The 21,044-nt window shown below is 40.6% G+C and overlaps 1 protein-coding gene across 1 annotated transcript in view; it reads left to right on the forward strand.

Annotated features, from left to right (window-relative positions):
- Positions 1–21,044, forward strand: part of UBE4B (ubiquitination factor E4B) — a 133,979-nt gene that overhangs the window by 98,329 nt on the left and 14,606 nt on the right. The window contains exons 17-22 of the mRNA XM_058552858.1: positions 6,374–6,473; positions 7,744–7,871; positions 8,730–8,828; positions 9,561–9,796; positions 16,733–16,859; positions 18,842–18,986. Coding sequence (XP_058408841.1) covers positions 6,374–6,473; positions 7,744–7,871; positions 8,730–8,828; positions 9,561–9,796; positions 16,733–16,859; positions 18,842–18,986 — 835 coding nt within the window. The remainder of the gene's footprint in view (positions 1–6,373; positions 6,474–7,743; positions 7,872–8,729; positions 8,829–9,560; positions 9,797–16,732; positions 16,860–18,841; positions 18,987–21,044) is intronic.

Raw genomic sequence — 21,044 nt, forward strand, 5'->3', positions numbered from 1 at the left:
CATGCCTTAGTGCCCTGGCCACAATTCCTACTACAATCTTGGATAGAAATAACCTTGAAATTTCTCTTATTCCAATTAATGGGAGAAAGCTTTTTTGTATATCCTCTGTTGTCAGATTAAGAAAGTTCCCTTTTATTTCTAGTTTTTAAAAAGTTTTTTGTTCTTCACAAGAGTTGAATTTTTTTTAATACTTTTTCCATTTCTATTGAGGAGATCGGATGTTTATTTCCTCCTTTATTCTGTTAATGTGGTTGAATTGTATCAATTGGTTTCTTATATCAAATCAATCTTTCATTCTTGGAATAAACTCAACTTTTATATTATATTATTTCTTTTGTATCTCACTGGATTTCAATTTGCTAATAGGATTTTTGACTCTATGTTCAAAAGAAAGGCTGGCCTATAATTTTCATTTCTTGTTAAGTCCTTCCCAGATTTTGGTATCAACTTTATGCTTGCCACATAGAATGACCTGAGGAATGTTCTCTCTTTTTATATTCGTGTGTGTGTGTGTGTGTGTGTGTGTGTGTGTGTGTGTGTGAGGAAGACTGACCCTGAGCTAACATCTGTTGCCAATCTTCCTCTTTTTACTTGAGGAAGATGGTCCCTGAGCTAACGTCTGTGCCAATCTTCCTCTACATTGTATATGGGACACTGCCACAGTGTGGCTTGATGAGTAGTGCATAGGTCTGTGCCCAGGATCCGAACCCACGAACCCCAGGCCACGGAAGCAGAGTGTGCAAACAACCACTATGCCACTGGGCCAGCCTCTCTCTTTTTATATTCTTTGGAAGAGTTTATTATATAAGAATTATGTTATTTCTTCCTTAAATATTTAGAAAAATTCATTGATGAACCTGTCTGGGCTTAGAGTTTTCTATGTGGGAAGGTTTTTAATTATGTATTTTATTCAATTAATAGATATAGGACTATTTAGATTTTTATTACATCTTATGTCAGTTTTCCCATGATATCTATAAAGTTTCAAAATTGTTAGGCATAAAATTATTCATAATACCCCTCTTTTTATCATTTTAATGTCTGTAGGATCTTTATTATTTCCTTCTACTTTCTCTTAGTTTAATTTGCTTTTTTTTTTTTTTTTTTTTTGCTGAGGAAGATTTGCCCTGAGCTAACATCTGTTGCCAATCTTCCTCTTTTTTTTTTTTTTTTTTTGGTGAGGAGATCAGCCCTGAGCTAACATCCGCCAATCCTCCTCTTTTTCTGCTGAGGAAGACGGCCCTGGGCTAACATCTGTGCCTATCTTCCTCCACTTTATATGGGACGCCGCCACAGCATGGCCTGCCAAGCAGTGCGTCGGTGCGCGCCCGGGATCCGAACCAGCGAACCCCGGGCCGCCGCAGCGGAGCGCGCGCACTTAACCGCTTGCGCCACCGGGCCGGCCCCGCCAGTCTTCCTCTTTTTGTTTGAGGAAGATTCGCCCTAAGCTAACATCTGTGTCAGTCTTCCTCTCTTTTGTGTATGGGTCGCTGCCACAGCATGGCCACTGATGAGTGGTGTGGGCCACGCCCAGAAACTGAACCTGAGCCGCTGAAGAGGAGCGCACCAAACTTGACCACTAGGCCACGGGGCCATCCCCTTAATTTGCTTTTCTGTCAATGTTTCTATTGCCTCTTGAGATTGATACTTAAATCATTTATTTTCAGTCCTTTCTTATACAGTCAGCCCTCCATGTCTGTGGGTTCCTCTTCCACGGATGGATATGAGCATTCTCAGATTTGGGTATCCAAGGGCGGGTGGTCCTGGAACCAATCCCCTGGGGATACCAAGGGATAGCTGTCTATGCATTTAAGGCTGTTCAGTTTCCCTCTAAGCATGGCTTTAGCTGCATCCCTCATTTTTGGTGTGTCATTTTTTTTATGTATATATAATTGATATATAACATTATATTAGCTTCACATGTACAATGTAATGATTTGATATTTGTGTGTATTGTGAAATGATAACCACAATAAATCTAGTTAATATCCATCATCATATATAGTTATAATTTTTTTTTCTTGTGATGAGAACTTTTAAGATCTACTCTTATGAACTTTCAAATATGCAGTACAGTATTATTCACTATACTCACCATGCTATACATTACATCCCTGTGACTTATTTATTCTATAACTGTAAATTTGTACCTTTTGGCCACCTTCACCCATTTGGCTCATCCCCCCATCCCCACCTCTGGCAACCACCAGTCTCTTCTTTGTATCTATGAGCTCAGGGTTTTTTTGTTTTTTTTAAGATTCCACAGATAAGTGAGATCATATGATATTTTTCTGTCGCTGTCTGACTTATTTCACTTAACAATGCCCTCAAGATCCATCCATGTTGTTGCAAATGGCAAGATTTCACTCTTTTTTAAGGCTAAATAATATTCCATTGTATATATATACCACATTTCTTTATCCATTCATCCATCAATGGACACTTAAGTTGTTTGTATGTCTAGGCTGTTGTAAATAATGCTACACTGAACATGGGGGTGCATATATTTTTTCAAATTAGTGTTTTTATTTTCTTCAGATAAATACCCTGGAAGTGGAATTGCTCAATCATAAAGTAGTTCTAATTTTAAACTTTTGAGAACCTCTGTACTGTTTTCCACAGCGGCTGCACCAATTTACATTCCCACCAGCAGTGCACAAGGGTTCCCTTTTTTCCACATCTTCACCAACACTTGTTATTTCTTGTCTTTTTGGTAATTGTAACTGGTGTGAGGTGATATCTCATTTTGTTTTTTGATTTGCGTATGCCTTGTGATTAGTGATGTTGAGCACCTTTGGTATGTGCTATTTTATTGTTCAGTTTAAAATATTTTCTAATTTTTATTCTTGTTTGACCAGTGAGTTATATAAACATATATTGCTTCAATTCCAGATTCCTGGGGAATTTGTCCATTTTCTTGTGTTGCCGATTTCTAGCTAAATTCTGTTGTGGTTGAGAAGACATATTCTAATTTGTGTCCTTTGAACTTTATTGAGATTTGCTTTATAGCCTAACATTTACCTTAGTAAATGTTCCATATAGGCCTGAAAAGAATGTGCTTTCTGTATTGTTTCTTGCAGTGTTTCATATATGTGAATTAAGTTCAGTTTGTTCATCTTCTGTTTGAATTTTCTTTATATCTGCTGATTTTATCAGCTTATAAAATCAGTTATTGAGAGAGGCTTATAAAAATTTCAAACTATGATTGTGGGTTTGTCTGTTTCTTTGTCCTGGAATGGATGCTGTCCTGGGATCCTGTCATGCCCACTCACCTTGCAGGATACATTTCAACGGTACCGTCTGCCACCTTCACTCCCAGCCTACAGTGGACAGTTACTGTTGTGCTTTTTAGAGATGTTGGTGTTCCCTTCACCCGTGTATTTTTCAATGCTGTGATACAAGAAGTGTCCTCTAGGACATAGTTGCAGTGTGTGTGTGTTTTGGGAAGGCGGTTATCTGAGCTAGTCATGTATCGTAAATCTATATTAATATTCCCAGCTTCGTAAGTTTTGGATTCCTTCCTCTGAGTTATATCAAGACAACTCAGCTTCGTTCAGAATAGGTCACTGTCAATTCCAAGTTTCACTCAGCTAGCTGGGCACACAGTTAGATCTCTTGCAGCTGCTCAGGATAATGTTGATTGCAGAACCTCTGGTAGATGTAATCACGTCAATGAAGTTAGCCCTACATAGAAATATGTTAGCATGTTCCTCTCTTGCTGATCAAGCATCTTCCGAATCCGTTTCCACACATACTGCCACATTTCTGTCCCTACATAGGTAGCAGGTAGAATAATGGTGTCCTAAAGATATTCACATCCTAGTCCCCGGAGTTCCCTCTTTACATGGTAAAAGAGACTTTGCAGATGTGATTGAGTTTAGGATCTTGAGATGGGGAGATTTTCCTGCATTATCTAAGTGGACCCAATGTATCACAAGGATCCTTATAAGAGGGAGGCAGGAGGGTCAGAGTGAGAGAAGGAAATATGATGACAGAAGCAGATGTCAGAGTGATGTGAGTTCACAAGCCAAGGAATGCGGGTGAGCTCTAGAAGCTGAAAAGGGCAAGGAAATGTTCCCTAGAGCCTCCAGAAGGAACGCATCCCTGCTGACCCATTTTAGACTTTGACCTCCACAACTCGGTAGTTATGTTGTTTCAGGTCACTAAGTTTGTGATAATTTGTTTCAGTAGCAATAAGAAACTAATATACACATTAGCAAATCTTACCTTTTTTTTTTTCCTTCGAATATGTGCTTCTGCTGTGTGTGACTTTGTAATTGGCCCATAAGGATGGTCATTGATCTCACTCTAATTATGGTTCTAGAGGCAATGAAGTATGATAGTTGGAACCTAAGGGAAATTGGCATCATTCTGCAATGTAACTACCTCAGGTGCGATCATTGCGGGAGCTGCTTCTGCTAGCAAGGGAGGCGCAGGGGATCTCGGTATTTGGGTACTTCGAGTCATCAAATTCTCCCAGACTCCTCCATTTGAAGTCTTGGACTCCTAGTCTTTGCTCCAACTTTCAGATAAGAGACCCAGTAAGGTTATGAATTCAGTCCATATTATGATTTGCTACTTCGTGAGACCAGACTCTACTTTGTGGTCATCTTAGAAACTCCCTGGTTCATTGACTTTCCTTTGAGGTGAGCTTTTCAAATCTTGAGCCTGTCATTTTATTCTGTAAGCTCTCCAGCATAGTTAGAAGTAGCCACTCCATCTCTGCATTCCAGGAGATCACTGGTGATCATTTATGCATCTCTTTTTCCATGAGAGCCTTGGGCTACCAGTGTTCTGTCCTCAAATGCTAACTGAGTCTTTACCACTTTCACACTAGCCCCGTTAAAGAAGTAATCCGAGAGACCCTTTTTTCTTGAGGGCCTGTTACCTGTAAACTCTTGTGGTGCCAATAAGCATATAGGTAGGTCTTTATATTAGTTTCCTATTGCTGCTGCAATAGATTACCACACAACTTTTGTGACTCAAAACAACATAAATTATCATCTTACAGTTCTGAAGGTCAGAAGTCCTAAAATTATGGCTGCGTGCCTTCTGGAGGCTCTAGGGAAGAATCTCTTTCCTTGCCTTTTCCAGCTTCTAGAGACCACCTACATTCTTTGGCTCATGTCCCCATTCCTCCATTTTCAAAATCAGCAGCATAGCATCTTCAGCTCTCCTTCTCTCTGACCTCTGCTTCAGTTGTCACATCTCTTTCTCTTATTCTGACTCCCTCTTTTCTCTTAGAAGGACCCTGTGATACATTGGGCCCACCCAGACAATCCAGGATAATCTCTCTATCTCAAGGTCCATACCCTTAATCACATCTGCACAGTCCCCTTTGCTGTGTAAGGTGACATATTCACAGGTTCTGAGGATTAGGATGTGACATCTTTGGGGGCCCGGGCATTATTCTGTCTGCCATACTTATGTTCCTGTTGTAGACAGAAGAATCCAATTTATGTGGGATAAGCAGAAAGAGGATTATTAAAGGTTACTATTTGGTTTGTTGAATCATTGGAATGGCTGGAAAAGCGGACTCCTAGAGCTCTGCTTTGAACCTGGGCTGGCAGGAAGCTGCTTCAGGCTTTAGCCTGACAGTAGAGCCTCTGCCACCACTTCAGGCAAAATCCCTCCACCTCTGTGCTTCCAGAAGAATCATGTGGCTGCCACTTCACAGTATTCACTTCTGCCTTCAGTGAAGATTCACCTCTGGGTAGAAGCTAGGTCATGTGCAGAAATGCTGGCAGCAAGGGAGTCTGCGAAATGTAGTTTTAAAGAACTTAACCTGTAGTTTTCTACACAATGTCTTAATAGAAAGGGGTTGAAATAGTGTTAAATGAGCCAGTCTTTAAAATATGCAGCATATTATGTGATCAGGGGAGACTGCCTTGCTGACAGGTGATATTTGAGCAGATACTTGAAGAGAGTGAAGGAACAATCCACAAAGACAATCTCAGAGAACAGTGTTCCAAACAGAGGAAAGATTGTAAAAGAAAAGAGGAAATGCCGTTAGTAGAGTAGCCTATTATTTTGGGTAATTGAGTAGGCTTAGTAACCTCGAATTTTCATGAGACTTCTTTTTCTCCCTCCCAGAAAATCAGGGAACAATGTATTTCCTTCCAAAAGAGATTACTATATTTCATCAAATCTAAAGTGCCATCAATTTTAAGACATCGTTATTTTAGGAACCAGTAAGAAAGAAAAGTGCTGCCAATTAAAACATAACTTGCCATTTGATTGTAATGATTTTAGTGATGCTAAAATGGGGGAGGGATGTTTGTCTGAAAGTCAATGAAATGGTCAAAATGAATAGATAAGATGGATGATAGATCTGTATGTTTTCTTTCATTTGACTGTTAGCCTTTGATTTCAGAACTGTGGAAGATTTGAAAAATAATGAAAGCCAGTGGAAAGATTCCCCACTGGCAACTAGACACCGTGAAATGCTGAAGCGCTGCAAAACTCAGCTTAAGGTTTGTATAGTTAATTGCAATAATTGTAGACCAGACTCATAATAGTAATTTTCCCGCCAGAGTGTGTGCCGTGAGCGAGCAGTTTAGTGTCCTTATTTTTTCTTCATTATTCTTTTCCCCAAAACTAAAATGATACATTTAAAAACTTGTTGATACTCTGCATGTATCTATATATAATATTTAATTCTCAGGACTGAATATGCATATGCTTATGCCAATGACAATATGAATTCTTAATGGATTTTGTCATCCTCAGTTTAACATCACCTTACCTTGTGCAAGATCCTCCCCATCTACTACCCCCCGACCCGGCACCCCAAAACACATGCATATCCAGCCACACATTTTCATGATGTTTGACGAAGTGGATTTGTGGTAGTAGAAAAATCTCTTTCCTTTGCCCCTCATTCTTCATTTTTAATTGAAAATGATCTAACACACAACCTAACTGTAGATGGAAAGATTTCTGCTTATGAGACATAGCTAAAAACAAATGCTGTCTGAAGTTGTAAAAGGAAAGCATAGATAGCAAATGTATGCATTTTTCTTATGTTTATGTTCAAATTATAAAGCTGAATGTTAGCTGGTCATGTTTTCTGTTGATTAGTAGGGTGATATGTGGAAATTTTACCTGACTTAGATTTCTGGTACAAGTTAAGATTTCAGTTTTATGTACTAATAGACTAGACGTCTTCAAAATGTGGCATAAACCAGGGGCTCTTACCTGAGGTCTGTAGACCCCCTAACTACTCCGTAGCTCTGTTTCAAGGAGTCTATAAACTGTTTAAATGTATATGTCACTGTGTGTGCATGTGTGTGTTTAATTCTCACAGCGATCCGCTAAGGTAGGTGTTAGATCCTTGGTGGACAAGCATTTTGCCCAAGGGCAGCTCATAAGTGGTAACCTGGAATTCAGGTGCAGATTTGTCTGGCTTTTTCCCACTAACTATCTCTTACTCCCAAAGGGCCTCCCTGTCAACCCCCTCACCCCCCAACCAAGTTATTTAAATATGACAGTAATAACCTGCCTTTGAGTACTAACTGTGTGCTAGGCTTGGTGCCCAGTGGTTTGCATGGCATACCTTTTGTTTCTCTTAGAACAAAGAAAGCTCTTGACACGCAACCAGCATCCTATTATAGCTAGTTAGAGATGAAGCTCTCGAAGCTCTAGAACCTAGACTTGCAGCTCCTGGCCCATTCCCTGCCCAGTCACACTGCAGGTACTCAGCTGCCGACTAACCTATGGGTGGGGACATACCTACTTCCACAGAAACTGGTACGATGCAAGGCCTGTGCTGACGCTGGTTTACTTGACGAGAGCTTCCTGAGAAGATGTCTGAATTTTTATGGCCTTCTCATTCAGCTGTTGCTCCGCATCCTGGACCCTGCCTACCCCGAGTGAGTGTGTCTTTCCGCTTTACATCGTCATCTGTACTCGTCTGGGCTGCGTTGTCTTTATGGTTCTTCAAAGTCAATAACTAAAACCAAAACCCTTACTTTATCAAGAATTCATTTTTCAATTTCCAGATTGTACTTATGTAGACTATGAAATTAGTACTATTAATAAATATTTTCCCTGTAATTAATTATAGTAATAAGGGAGTGTCAACACCTGTTATTTTAATTTTGACATAGTGCTTTTTAAAAATTGGCTATAAAATCTTTGATTGATAGAAAAGGAAATCTATAAATTGGAAGCTAAAAGCCGGAGATAATAGGATATTAGGCCCTCCTAAGCACTGGGTGCAGGAAAATACCTAGCCAATTCAGAGCATGAGCTGAGAACATTGTTGATCTCTTTATCATCAGCTGGACATCTCCTCCAGGCAGCCATTTTTATTTTATTTATTATTATTTTATTGTTATTATGAAGTCTCTGGATCATGACGTTGGTGAGGTTGGCAGAAGCTCTCTGCAGGAGTGGAAAGTATTTAAAGTACATGTGTAGCTCTGTTGTCTCAAACAGTTTGAGTTGCATAAAATGACCAAATATGACCCTTTTATTTCCTTCCCATTTTATTTATTGCATTAACCTTAACAGGAAATCAAGGAAAGGAAAAACATTTCATGCACACCCTAGCATATCCACTGAATTCATTATTCACTGTGCTTTGCCTCTGTACTTTTTACATACTTGTATTATAGGATGAGATTTTTCCCCAAGTAAAATACTCATTTGTAATGGTAGTATAACATTCCTTGTAGTTCGATATGCCATAACAACGTTTTGTAACTTGTGCTTTTTTTCTCTGACAGTGTAACACTGCCTTTAAATTCAGACGTCCCCAAGGTATTTGCAGCATTGCCTGAGTTTTATGTAGAAGATGTTGCTGAATTTTTATTTTTTATTGTACAGTAAGTGCCTTTAACGTATTGCATAATTCTAATATGTTTTTATATGTAAGGTGTATGTCATATTATGAACTATATTGCAAACCTCCATTTTGTTTAACTCCTTTAACTGAGTGCTTCCTGGAGACGAGAAAAATAAACCCAACTGTGGCACCAAGCCAATTCCAATAATGTCTCCAAGACAGAAGCGGGATTAACAATGCTGATAATACGTATTCTGTGAAAATTGAGTTGAATTTCTAACAATTGAGTATGTGTTCCTGAGAAACAGAAGGAGCAAATGGTTTATAAATCACTGAGTGAACATTCAAAAGCCAAAAATACCCATGTCTATATTTTGTACCAAAATTCTTCTCAATTGTAATATTGGAGAAAGCTTGCAAAGGAATGCTTTGAGTTTTAACTGATATTTGAGATTGTTTTTAAATTAAAACAACTCCATCAAAAATTTTTTAAAAGTCTTTTTGGTAGTGGAGATCTTTTGTGAAACTCACCTTATAATTTAATCATAGCTTTGGTTTACTTGCTGAAATATAACATGGTATGGCCAATAGATGTGATGGGTTTTAAATCTATCTAGTTATAATGGAAACAGTCACTTTAAACTCAGCAAGTTAAAGGGAATTTAGTATCCTGGCTCCTAGACCTGTTTGCCCCCTTTCCCACTAATGACACCAACATCCCCCCAGGTTGAGTCTCTCAGAACTTTATTTCTTGCTCTTCTCGCCTCTTCAGATACTCTCCTCAGGTGCTTTATGAGCCCTGTACTCAGGATATTGTAATGTTCCTCGTTGTGATGTTGTGCAACCAGAACTACATCCGAAATCCATATCTCGTGGCCAAACTGGTAGAAGTCATGTTTATGACCAACCCTGCTGTTCAGCCACGAACCCAGAAGTTTTTTGAAATGATTGAGAACCATCCTCTCTCCACCAAATTGTTGGTCCCTTCCCTGATGAAGTTTTATACAGGTAGGTTCCTTGGTACACAGGTAGGCCACGTTGTCTAAAGCCAGTCGACGAAGTTACTCCAGTTACTGTTACCTAATATCCTGACGTCCACTTATAAGTATAACCTACTAACCCACTGCCAGCAGAGCATGTACTGTTGGTTATTTTTCCCCTGAGTTGTGGAAACACTGCGTTGACCATTCTATATAGTGGTCCCTGATGATTCAGCATGATCCATTGAAAGTCACATGGGTAACACTGAGATCCAGTTGGCATCAACAGCACAAGTTGATGTTTTTATCTGAAATTACCTGGTTCATTTTAACTTTGAACTTATAGCATTAGTTGCACAATACCTTCCTATAACCCAGAGTTTCAAAACTATGGGTAAAACAGGGAGCTTGTTAAAAATGCTTATTCTTAGGGACCCTACTCAAACCAATGGAATCAGGATCTCTGGGAGTCTGCACTCGTTAACTAATTCTACTCATTTATGAGTGGCTACTTTTTGCCAGGCACTGAAAACACATCACACACCCTGCAATGAGGTGCTCCTCTTCTGGTTGAATTGTATTCCAAATTTTCATTTTTAACTGGGCTTTTGAGCTACAAATGTGTTTTCATAAAGCTAATCACCTATGGAGCCTATTCACCTGTCTTCTACCGTTGTACAAATGGAAAATTTCCCCTCCAGTTTATGTATTTCTCAGGAATGGAGGTGTATCTTGTCTGTCTTCTTATCTTCTGTTGAACCTAGCACATTCTGGGCACTCAGTAAATGCATGGCATTTAGTAGAATATATTCGTCGTGCCCTTGGAAGAACCGCTGGCCGCCTGGAGCACAGTCTCTTGCTGTTCACAGCAGCAACATCATTTTGAGGATTACTCTGTGTTCCGTGACAACCATCCCTTCCCTGTCAACCAAGACGTGCTCCTGCTTGTTTTGGGCTGGTGCTGTCATCTCTGTCTTCACTTCTAAGGGTTCCAAGAATCTGTCTGCCTTCTTTCCCCTTTGTCACTATTATTTTGTGGCGTCTTCTAAGAGTTTCTGTCCTTCCCTTAGCCTGCCTATATCCTCTTAAACCTAAAGCAAGTACATGAGCCCTTTGAAGTTTTGTAACATCCTCACTTTGGCCAAAGCAGAGAACACTCCTGGGTAAAAGGCCCCTTCTTGGCTCCCCAGTTCTCCTCTTTTATCTCTTAGCCCTGGTAGGAAAGGACCACGTGTTGTTCAGGTACAATGGTGCATTATATATATGGTGCCTTGCACATATCAGGCATAGTTGAAGATAATTCTGCATTTCTTTTTTTTTTTTTTTTTAAGATTTTATTTATTTATTTTTACCCCCCAGAGCCCCAGTAGGTAGTTGTATGTCATAGTTGCCCATCCTTCTAGTTGCTGTATGTGGGACGCGGCCTCAGCATGGCTTGACAAGCGGTGTGTCGGTGCGCGCCTGGGATCCGAACCCGGGCCGCCAGCAGTGGAGCCCGAGCACTTAACTGCTAAGCCACGGGGCCAGCCCTGCATTTCTTAAAATAACGATGACGTACCTCTTTTCACCTGTCAGATTTACTTTTAAGATGAGAATACCTAGTGCTAACATGGTTGTAGAGAAAAGCTTATTTCATCCCCCTGATAGCTATTGTGCAGAATTAGTACTAGGAAACTCTGTGAGGCCGGCCCCGTGGCTTAGCGGTTAAGCGCGCACGCTCTGCTGCTGGCGGCCCGGGTTTGGATCCTGGGTGCACCCAGGCACCGACGCACCACTTCTCCGACCATGCTGAGGCCGTGACCCACATACAGCAACTAGAAGGATGTGACATACAACTATCTACTGAGGCTTTGGGGGAAAAAAATAAATAAATAAAATTATAAAAAAGAAAAAGAAACTCTGTGAGAATGTAAATTGATAAAGCCTTTCTGCAAGGCAGTTTGGCAGTCCACACCTAAAAGCCTTAAAAATGTTTATATCCTATATATCAGTCAAGGTCCAGTCAGGAAAACAGAAACATACCAGTTATATTAGTAGGGAGAATTTAATATAAGGAACTTGTCAAATAGATATTGGGAGACAGAAAATGCAAGTAGGAATCTTGGGTAACACAGATTATAGGTGCAGGAAACAGCCATCATCTGTCCCTGGGACTGGGGATCCAAGGGAAGAGGCTGGGGTTATTGGAATCTAGCAGCTCAAATGAGGACTTGGACAGAATTGGGACCCAGGCCTCTAGAGAAGGACACTGGCCGGCTGGTGCTGGTGTCTCTCAGGTCATACAGGGTTGCAAGGTTGCTCGTCCTGTGAGTGTGGAAGCAGGCTGGAAACTGGAACCAACTGCTGCTGCTGGGATGGACAATCATTGCTGACAGGAACACAAGCCAACCAGAGATCCAAGTCCCTTCTCCCTCAGTTTTCCAGTTCTCCTGCAGCGCACCCTGTTGACAAACCTAACAGGGCTTGTGGGCAAAGAGAGTCCTAGCCGCAGCATCACAAAGCCAAGTATAAAGAAGGGTAGATTTGGGGCTAAGAGATAGCAGCTAAATGACTAGCACACCCTCTTACATCTAAACTTAATTTCTAGTAATCTATTGTATGGGAATAATTATAAATGTATGTAAACATTTATAACAATATTCACTGCAGCGTTGTTTATGATGAGTGTAGCGAAAATATTTAAAACAATTTAAATTTCTGCCAGTTGTGGCTAAATTAAGTAAATTATAGTTTATCCATACAGTGGATCTATATGAGCCATGAAAAATAATGTGGCTTACATTAAGTGGTTAAGTAATAAAAAGTAAAAAAAAATGCCAAGTAATGAAACAATATCTAAAGTATGACCACATTTTGGTACAAATATATATGATAGAAAAAGGTATAGAAGAATATATATTAAAGTATTAACAGTGAGTTTATTTTTGAGCGGTAGAATTGTGAATAGTTTAATTTCTTTTTTTAAGAATTATCTGAACCTCTTAATTATTCTTCAGTAAACATGTATTGTTAGTATTAAAAACAAAAAATGTTTAGTTAAATGCATTTTGTACTCAGTTAGTGCCCTGGGCCTGTCACTGTGGCTCCAGGATAAAGGACAGGGGTGTGTGTAGGCATGTGGAATGGGGCTGGGCCTGGTGGAGCCCTATGGGTAAGCAGGGGCTGGGTGTGGGTGGTGTCCTCCATTTCCCCTTTGCCACCAAGCAGTGTGCCCTCTGGCCCTGGACCACCTCTGTAGTCATGGATAGATGATACCCATGCTGATAATAGCCACGACTTATTGAGTACTTACTAATCCTTTCACTTAATTCCAGCAGGAGTCCTCAAGATGGGTGCTATAAATATCTTCATTTTACAAATGAGGAAACTGAAGCTTAGAAAGGTCAAGAAGCTTGCTGAAGGTCAGCAGCTAGCGAGGGGCAGTAATCTCAGCAGTTGGACATCAGCACAGGTGCTCCTGACGGCTGAGCTGTTCCTCCTCCGGTTACCCGGGCCCGAGGGAGCCCACAGCGGGGCATCACAGACACTCCCCACATGTCCATCAAGTCCATGTTCAGTCTCGCTGCTTTAGGTCCTGACTCCTGAACATGTCTGACTCTCAGACATGAATTAGAGATGGATATGGAACCAAGCGCCTCTTTCACACCCCCGCACCTCTTTCACACCCCCAGAGAGTATTCTAGCTTAGAAAATTCTAAGATCAAATTTTTGTTTCAAACATAAAATTAAGTTTCGAAATAAGAGTATTTTATTTGTATCACAGCAGTCAGTTCCTTAAGGACCAGCTCTCAAAACCTGGCTACTCAGAACCTCAGAAAACACATAACCAAGACTTATTTCAAGACTATCCTCTTCCCCAAGCTGATCTGAATCAGCAAAGCCAGCGTTAGCCAAAGCAGATTCAATCACTAATTAAACAAATATTTATGAAGTTCCTACTGTGTGTCGGCGCTGGTTTTGCTGCTGGGGCCTAGCGGTGAAGATGCCAAAATCCAAGCCCTCGTGAGTCAGGCATTCTAGTTGAGAGACAGACACCAAACCAATAAGTAAGATACTTTCAGATAGTGAGTGTGGGACGAGGGCATGGTGCTACTTTAAGACACGTAGACAGGGAAAATCTCTGAGGAGGTGACTTTGGAGTAACATTGAAAACGAGACAAAAGAGTGAACCATAAGACGATCTCAGCCACAGCATGGTAGGAAGAGGGCAGCAAGTATAAAGGCCCCGAGGCCCATGGCAGCTTAACGAATCAAGCAAGAAGGCAGCAAGAAGACCTGCAAGGTGGGAGCACAGTGAGTGAGGCGGGTAGTGAGGTCAGCAGAGGTCTAGTTCATTTCAGGCCTCTTAGAGCTTTGTTGTTAGTACTGTTGAGTCAATTCTGACTCCTGGTGACCCTGTGTCCAGCAGAGCAGAACCCTGCCCAGTCTTTTTGCGCCATCCTCTCATCTTCCAGCGCTATATCAGACAGTGCTCTGCTGCTATTCACAGGGTTTTCATGGCCAGTTTTTTGGAAGTGGGTGGCCAGGTCCTTCTTCCTAGTCTTAGTCTGGAAGCTCTGCAGAAATCTGTCCACCATGGATGATCCTGCTGGTATTTGAAATACTAGTGACATAGCTTTCAGCATCACAGCAACATGCAGCGGCAACAGTATGACAACCAACAAACGGTGGTGTGGTTCCCTGACCTGAAAACGAACCCAGGCCATGGCAGAGAGAATGCCAAATCTTAAACCACTAGACTACCAGGGCTAGCTCTCCTTTAGAACTAGGACTTAGGAATTAGAACTTGGGCTGATGCAGTTTTGAGGGAACCTTATGAGTGAATTAAAAAAAACGTTGGGTGAGCTGTATCTTGATGAGTAATAAGTTAACGATAATTACTTAGCCTCTGCCGTGTTCAGGATACAGTATAGGTATTATGGGCAATTTCAAGGATGTAAGAGGCTTTGTGTCTGCCTCTCGGGATCTTTCTCTTGTAGTCTGCTAAATCAGCTCTCCACACTTTAGTTCACACTTTTATACAGTTAATAAAATGATGCTTAGTTCATCTTAAAGAAAGGTCGACCTAAGTGCTTTCAGATCTTTGTATGATAGGTGCTAATTGTCTTATTCCTTTTATTTTTAAATAACTATTTTCTTTCATAGTCACAAAAAAAGTGTTCATTGGGAAATATTGAAAATACCAAGAAGAAAATAAAAATCATTGATAATCTCTGCATTTGAGAGAGAATCTATTAACATTTGGCTCTGTATCTTTCCCGTCAATTTATGTATTATACATGTATGTGTGCATGTGCATGTGTGTGTATATATATATATATTTTTTTCAATATGATTGGGCCCAAACTATATATTTTGTTTGGTAACCTGTGGTTTTTACTTAATATATCACAAATATTTTTTTAATACTTTAGTGAGTATCCTTGGAGATCAGTCTTTGAACATGCCTGTATTTGGGGGTTTTGGGGGTGTTTTTTTAGTCACTCAAAAAGAGATTCTGGCTCTTTTTTCCCCCCAAAGTATAATTGACATACAACATTATATTAGTTTCAGGTATATAATGTAATGATTCGATATTTGTATATATTGTGAAATGATCACCGCAATAAATCTAGTTGTTTTTTTCTTGTGATGAAAACTTTCAAGATCTACTCTCTTAGCAACTTTCAAATATGCAATACAGTATCATTAACTGTAGTCACCATGCTGTACATTATATCCCCAGGACTTATTTATTTTATAACTGGAAGTTTGTACTTTTTGACCCTCTTCACCCATTTCACTCACCTCCCCAGCCCGCTCCTCTGACAATCACCAGTCTGTTCTCTGTATCTGTGAGCATGGTGGTCTTTTGGTTGGTTGGTTGCTTGGTTAGTTGGTAGGTAGGGTTTTGTTTTGTTTTGTTTTTAGATTCCACATATAAGTGAGATCATACAGTATTTGTCTTTTTCTGTCTGACTTATTTCACTTAGTGTAATGCCCTCAGGGTTCATCTGTGTTGTTGCAAATGGCAAGATGTCATTCTTCTTTATGGCTGAATAATATTCTATTGTGTATATATATACATTTTCTTTATCCATTCATTTGTATGTATTTTCTTGAATACAATTGGTGGGTCAGAGATGGGCATATTGATGGCTTGTGATACATTTTGTCACATTGCCTTAAAGAGATTGCATCACCATTCCTTCCCACCTGCATTTATAGTGTACTTGTTTCCCCAGATCCTCACCTACACTTAGGATTGTCTTTTTTTCTAATGTCTGCCAATTTGGTAGGTGAAAAACAGCATTTTATTTTACTTTTTTATCTTTTTCTTAAGCCTGTTGTCTTTACCTGACAGTTTTTCCTCTCTTTAAAATTTGTCATGAATTCAGGAATTTCTCATGCTTAAGCTATTTGTCTTTTGGATAACTAAGTTTAATCTTTATTCCATTTTAATAGGTACATGGATGTTGGTAATTGGTAAATGGGTGATGAGTACATGGGGACTTAATTTGCTTTTCTCTGCTGTGGTACATGTTTGAAAATGTCCCTAATACAAAAGTATTTAATTTAATAGGCACATGGCCTTTAATAAAATTTAACCCAATTTTTTTTCTACTGAGTAATGTTCATCTAAAGTACTGTGGAATTTCTGTAAACGAATAACTTAAAATTTGGGGAGATATGGTAATTCAACTTCTAGTCATTGGTGACTTGATGCTGCCCAAAGGTGCCAAGTGATTTCCCAGCCCAAATCATTTTGGTTGTGTCGTTGCCAGACCTTCATTGTGAAACTTTTGTCTTCAGAACCACCTCACAATTTGTCTCCCGCCTTACATGTGAGATTATAGGCGAAGTTTTATCTCAACTCTGAATTTGCAGATTTGTATTCACTCAGTAACATTGTAGCAGCAATAACTGCTTTTAGAAAGGTGAGAAAGTATATATATCCTTCAGTCTCTTTGTCTTTTTTCTGTAGATGTGGAGCATACTGGAGCCACCAGCGAGTTCTATGACAAGTTCACCATTCGCTATCACATTAGCACAATTTTTAAAAGCCTTTGGCAAAACATAGCTCACCATGGCACCTTTATGGAGGAGTTCAAGTGAGTATTGGGCCCGTGATGTCACAGTGTGCTCTCTCGCAAATCACAGGTAGAGGAGCTGCTTAAAAGCTTTCACAGCGGGTTCTTGTTGACTGTTTGCTTGGTCTCAGCCTCCTTTAAGTTTTCCGGATGGTACTGCTAAATGTGAGAAGCGTTATCTAAATGTCTATGCTTGCAAGATATTGCAGAACTTTAAATTTGTCAAAATTCTTTGGGGATGGTATACATAAAGAAAGAATCTATAAATATTCTGAGGTGATGTGTTGTGTTTTTTGGTGTTCCTATGATTATAGTGTTAAATAAAGTTGTCAGAATGACTGAAATGAGATAGTGTTCTTGAATATGATATCAAGCTTTAGAGTTAGAAATAGTAGGACTTCAGATTTAGAAGCAGTTAAGTTGGGGTTGTCATTTGCAGTGTCTTTCCCTTAATTAAGGACTTTTCATTACCTACCTGAAATTTCAGCAACTACTTAAACCTGGACATTAGTAATTCCATTTAAATTACTTAAGAAAAGTGCTTTAAAAAGGAAGATAGATGAAAATGGTGAACTCTTGAATTATTCTTCAGAAGAAATTTTATCCCATCTACTTGAATCTTTTGCAACCTTTGCTCAAGTCTAGCTGTCACTTGTTAACTGAGTTACTAGTCAATAATATACATATTACCAGTGGCGTAACCACTTGCTAGGTAGCTTTCTGCAAAGTAAACTCTTTAAGTTAATTGTTTGTTTCCATGAACTGCTCTTATAGTCAGAATTATGTTCCAACAAAAGCCTGGCACAAACTTAGGAGACCAGGCAGGCCCATGGCTTGATCTGCGTAGTGCTGATTGGGAGTGTTCATCCTGAATTTTCCACGTTCCTGAAATCCAGGCCTCCCACTCTCGTTCACAAGAACTTCTCTTCCCCGGGCATGGGCTTACCACCCGCTGATTACACAGTGGTAGATCCTGAAGTGTAGCTCCTCTTTTCTCTACTAATTTGTCAGTTACAGAGTCTAACAGAGATAGGCCAAGCCATCTCAGTTCACCAGCAAGTCCCTCCATTTAATATGATATGCAGGGGGCTGGCCCGGTGATGCATGCCGTTAAGTGCGTGCACTCTGCTGTGGCGGCCCAGGGTTCGCCGGTTCGGATCCCAGGCGCGCACCGACGCACCGCTTGTTAAGCCATGCTATGGCGGTGTCCCATATAAAGTAGAGGAAGATGGGCACGGATGTTAGCCCAGGGCCAGTCTTCCTCAGCAAAAAAGAGGAGGATTGGCATCGGATGTTAGCTCAGGGCTGGTCTTCCTCACCAAAAAAAAATATATATACATATATGATATGCAGGACAGTTCCATAGATCAGAAGCCTCAAGTTTTATAAAGTAAGTTAATACCCTACTTTATCAGTATTACAACTTCCAATTTTTCTTTGATGTGTCTTTCTTTATAATGAGGAATAACCGTATCACTAGTTCTCTTGTCTCTTATATATGGGTAATTATTTGTGCTTTCTTTGTATCTTGGTGAATTTAAGCGTGTTTTCTAGTCTGGAGGAATGTTTTCTTTACGTAAAATCATTGAGGGAATGAGCCAGGGGCATGCTGGTAAACCTACTCTCTGGAGAAAAAAAAAATCAGCATTTGCTGGTTTTCTGGGGTGTAAATACTTCCACTGTTGCCAAATTTAAGCTGCCAAGGGAATCTGCTTACAAAATTCCAGAATATTAGCAGTTGGCTCTCATGAGCCATGCAAGGTGGCTTCAGCACTCTATTGGAATGAGCTTACCAAAATTAATTTAAAAGAATAACAGAATATAAGGAGAGACTTGGTAGTCCTTGCCCTCAGCTCTGCGGTACCTGAATTGTGCTAAGGTGTAGACAGTCTTGTAGGGGAGGTGGTTGGCCTGTGGAGTAGAGGCCCGTTTGCTCTGGAATCTGCTGCAGCGTTTTGCTTCAGGCAGGTGTATGACCATGTACTATGTAATTGCCTTTTCAGTTCTGGGAAGCAGTTTGTTCGCTATATAAACATGCTGATAAATGACACGACGTTTTTGCTCGATGAAAGTCTGGAGTCTCTGAAGCGGATCCACGAAGTGCAAGAAGAGATGAAGAACAAAGAGCAGTGGGACCAGCTGCCCCGGGTGAGGACAGAGTCCAGATGCTGGGACAGCGTTGCAGGGAAGTTGCCTTTGGACCTGGGCAGAGCTCTGCTGCAGCGGCTGCATTTGTGGATCTGATGACTTAGATCTGAATAACTTGTCAGTACAGTCATGTGCCGCAAAAGGATTTTTCGGTCAACGAGGGACCACATATATGATGATGGTCCCATAAGATTAGTGGCACATAGGGCCGGCTCGGTGGCATAGTGGTTAAGTTTGCGCACTCCACTTCAGCAGCCCAGGGTTCTCAGGTTCGAATTCCAGGCGCGGACCGACATAACGCTTATCAAGCCATGCCATGGCGGTGTCCCACATACAAAAAAAATAGAGGAAAATGGGTGCAGGTGTTAGCTCAGGGCCAATCTTGCTCAGCAAAAAAAAAATAGTACCACATAGCCCGGGTGTATAGTAGGCTATACCATCTAAGTTTGTGTAAGTACACTCTATGATGTTTGCACAATGACGAAATTGCCTAACAGTGCATTTCTCAGAACATATCCCAGTCGTTAAGCAATGCATGACTGTACTTGCTACCTCCCACCTGTGTGCTTCCATGAAGCCATATCCCAGGTTTGGGGTAGGAGAAAACTTAAACACTTGACCTAAAGCTAAGAAATGAGTTGAGAAGTCTTTCAAAATGTGTCCAGAAAACATTCTCTGCCCTTTTAATTTTAAAGGGCTTTTTTGGAGAAGAGCTTTTATTGTTTGAATATGTTGACTAAGATTTAGGAAAGCAATTAGGAAATAAGTCTCTAGAGTTCTGTCTGCTAGACAAGTGATTTGTTCATATGATCTTCTTTAGACAACCATGTAAATAACTAAGGATTCGGATGGGGTTTTTTTCCTCTCCATTGATCTTTGTTTTTATATTCAGTTATTAATGGAAAAGAGGCTTATTTTTCCAGATTCTGTGAAAATTCATGCTGTGCCAGTGACAGCACACTACCCTCTCCTGACATTTACCGCAGCCAGTTAGATGGTTCCCTGGTCATTACTAGGCCCTGGACAGCTACTGGTGACATCATGTTTTGGTTAGTTAGTTCTGTTCCTGGTGTTGTTAGTCTCAGAATCAGAACTGCTTTCTAGAAGGAGTTCTCATGTACAGGTGGGGAAGACTACTTTTTCTTTACTTGCAGTAGCATTCTTGAAATGAAAATATTGCTGGGATTCTAATGCTGTGGAGTCAAAAAGTATCTTAAAAGTAAGGTATTGAGGGCTGGCCCCGTGGCTTAGCGGGTAAGTGCGTGCACTCTGCTACTGGTGGCCCGGGGTTCGGATCCCGGGCGCACACCAACGCACCCCTTCTCCGGCCATGCTGAGGCCGCGTCCCACATACAGCAACTAGAAGGATGTGCAACTATGACATAGACAACTATCTACTAGAGCTTTGGGGGAAAAAAAAAAAAAGAGGAGGATCGGCAATAGATGTTAGCTCAGAGCCGGTCTTCCTCAGCAAAAAGAGGAGGATTAGCATGGATGTTAGCTCAGGGCTGATCTTCCTCACAGGAAAAAAAAAAAGTAAGGTATTGAAACACATTTAGGGAAGGTTTTCCTTTCAATTATTCCTGCAGCTTTGATGAGAATTTTACATCTTACTCTAGCCAACATGCTTAAACTACAGACTTAAACTTTTCAAGGGGCTTCCGTGAATGCTGGATTTCTTTTGTGTCCATGCCACCATGCTCCTTGAGCCCCTTTAATTGTGTTCTTGAGATAATGCAGTGATCATCTTCTTTTTCCTTGGCACTGTACTGGCACTGTCTAGAGTCCGTCCTACCCACTACCTTCATATTTATTTCTAAACACACCTTAAACTGTCTTGCTACTGTGCCTCCCAAACCTGCCTCCTGCAGCTCTCCATTTCCCTCAGGATGGAGTCACTCTCTGCGTGATGCTCCAAGCTTACCTTCCATTGCAATCAGCCGACTCCTATCTGGACCAGTCCCCACACCCTCACAGAACGTGCTGGGGAAACAGTTGAAAGAGCCCCAGCTTTGGAGTTTGAGAACTGGGTTTGAGAACTGGCACTGCCACACATTA

Source organism: Diceros bicornis, chromosome 13 (assembly GCF_020826845.1).
Source record: "Diceros bicornis minor isolate mBicDic1 chromosome 13, mDicBic1.mat.cur, whole genome shotgun sequence".
Lineage (NCBI taxonomy): Eukaryota > Metazoa > Chordata > Mammalia > Perissodactyla > Rhinocerotidae > Diceros > Diceros bicornis.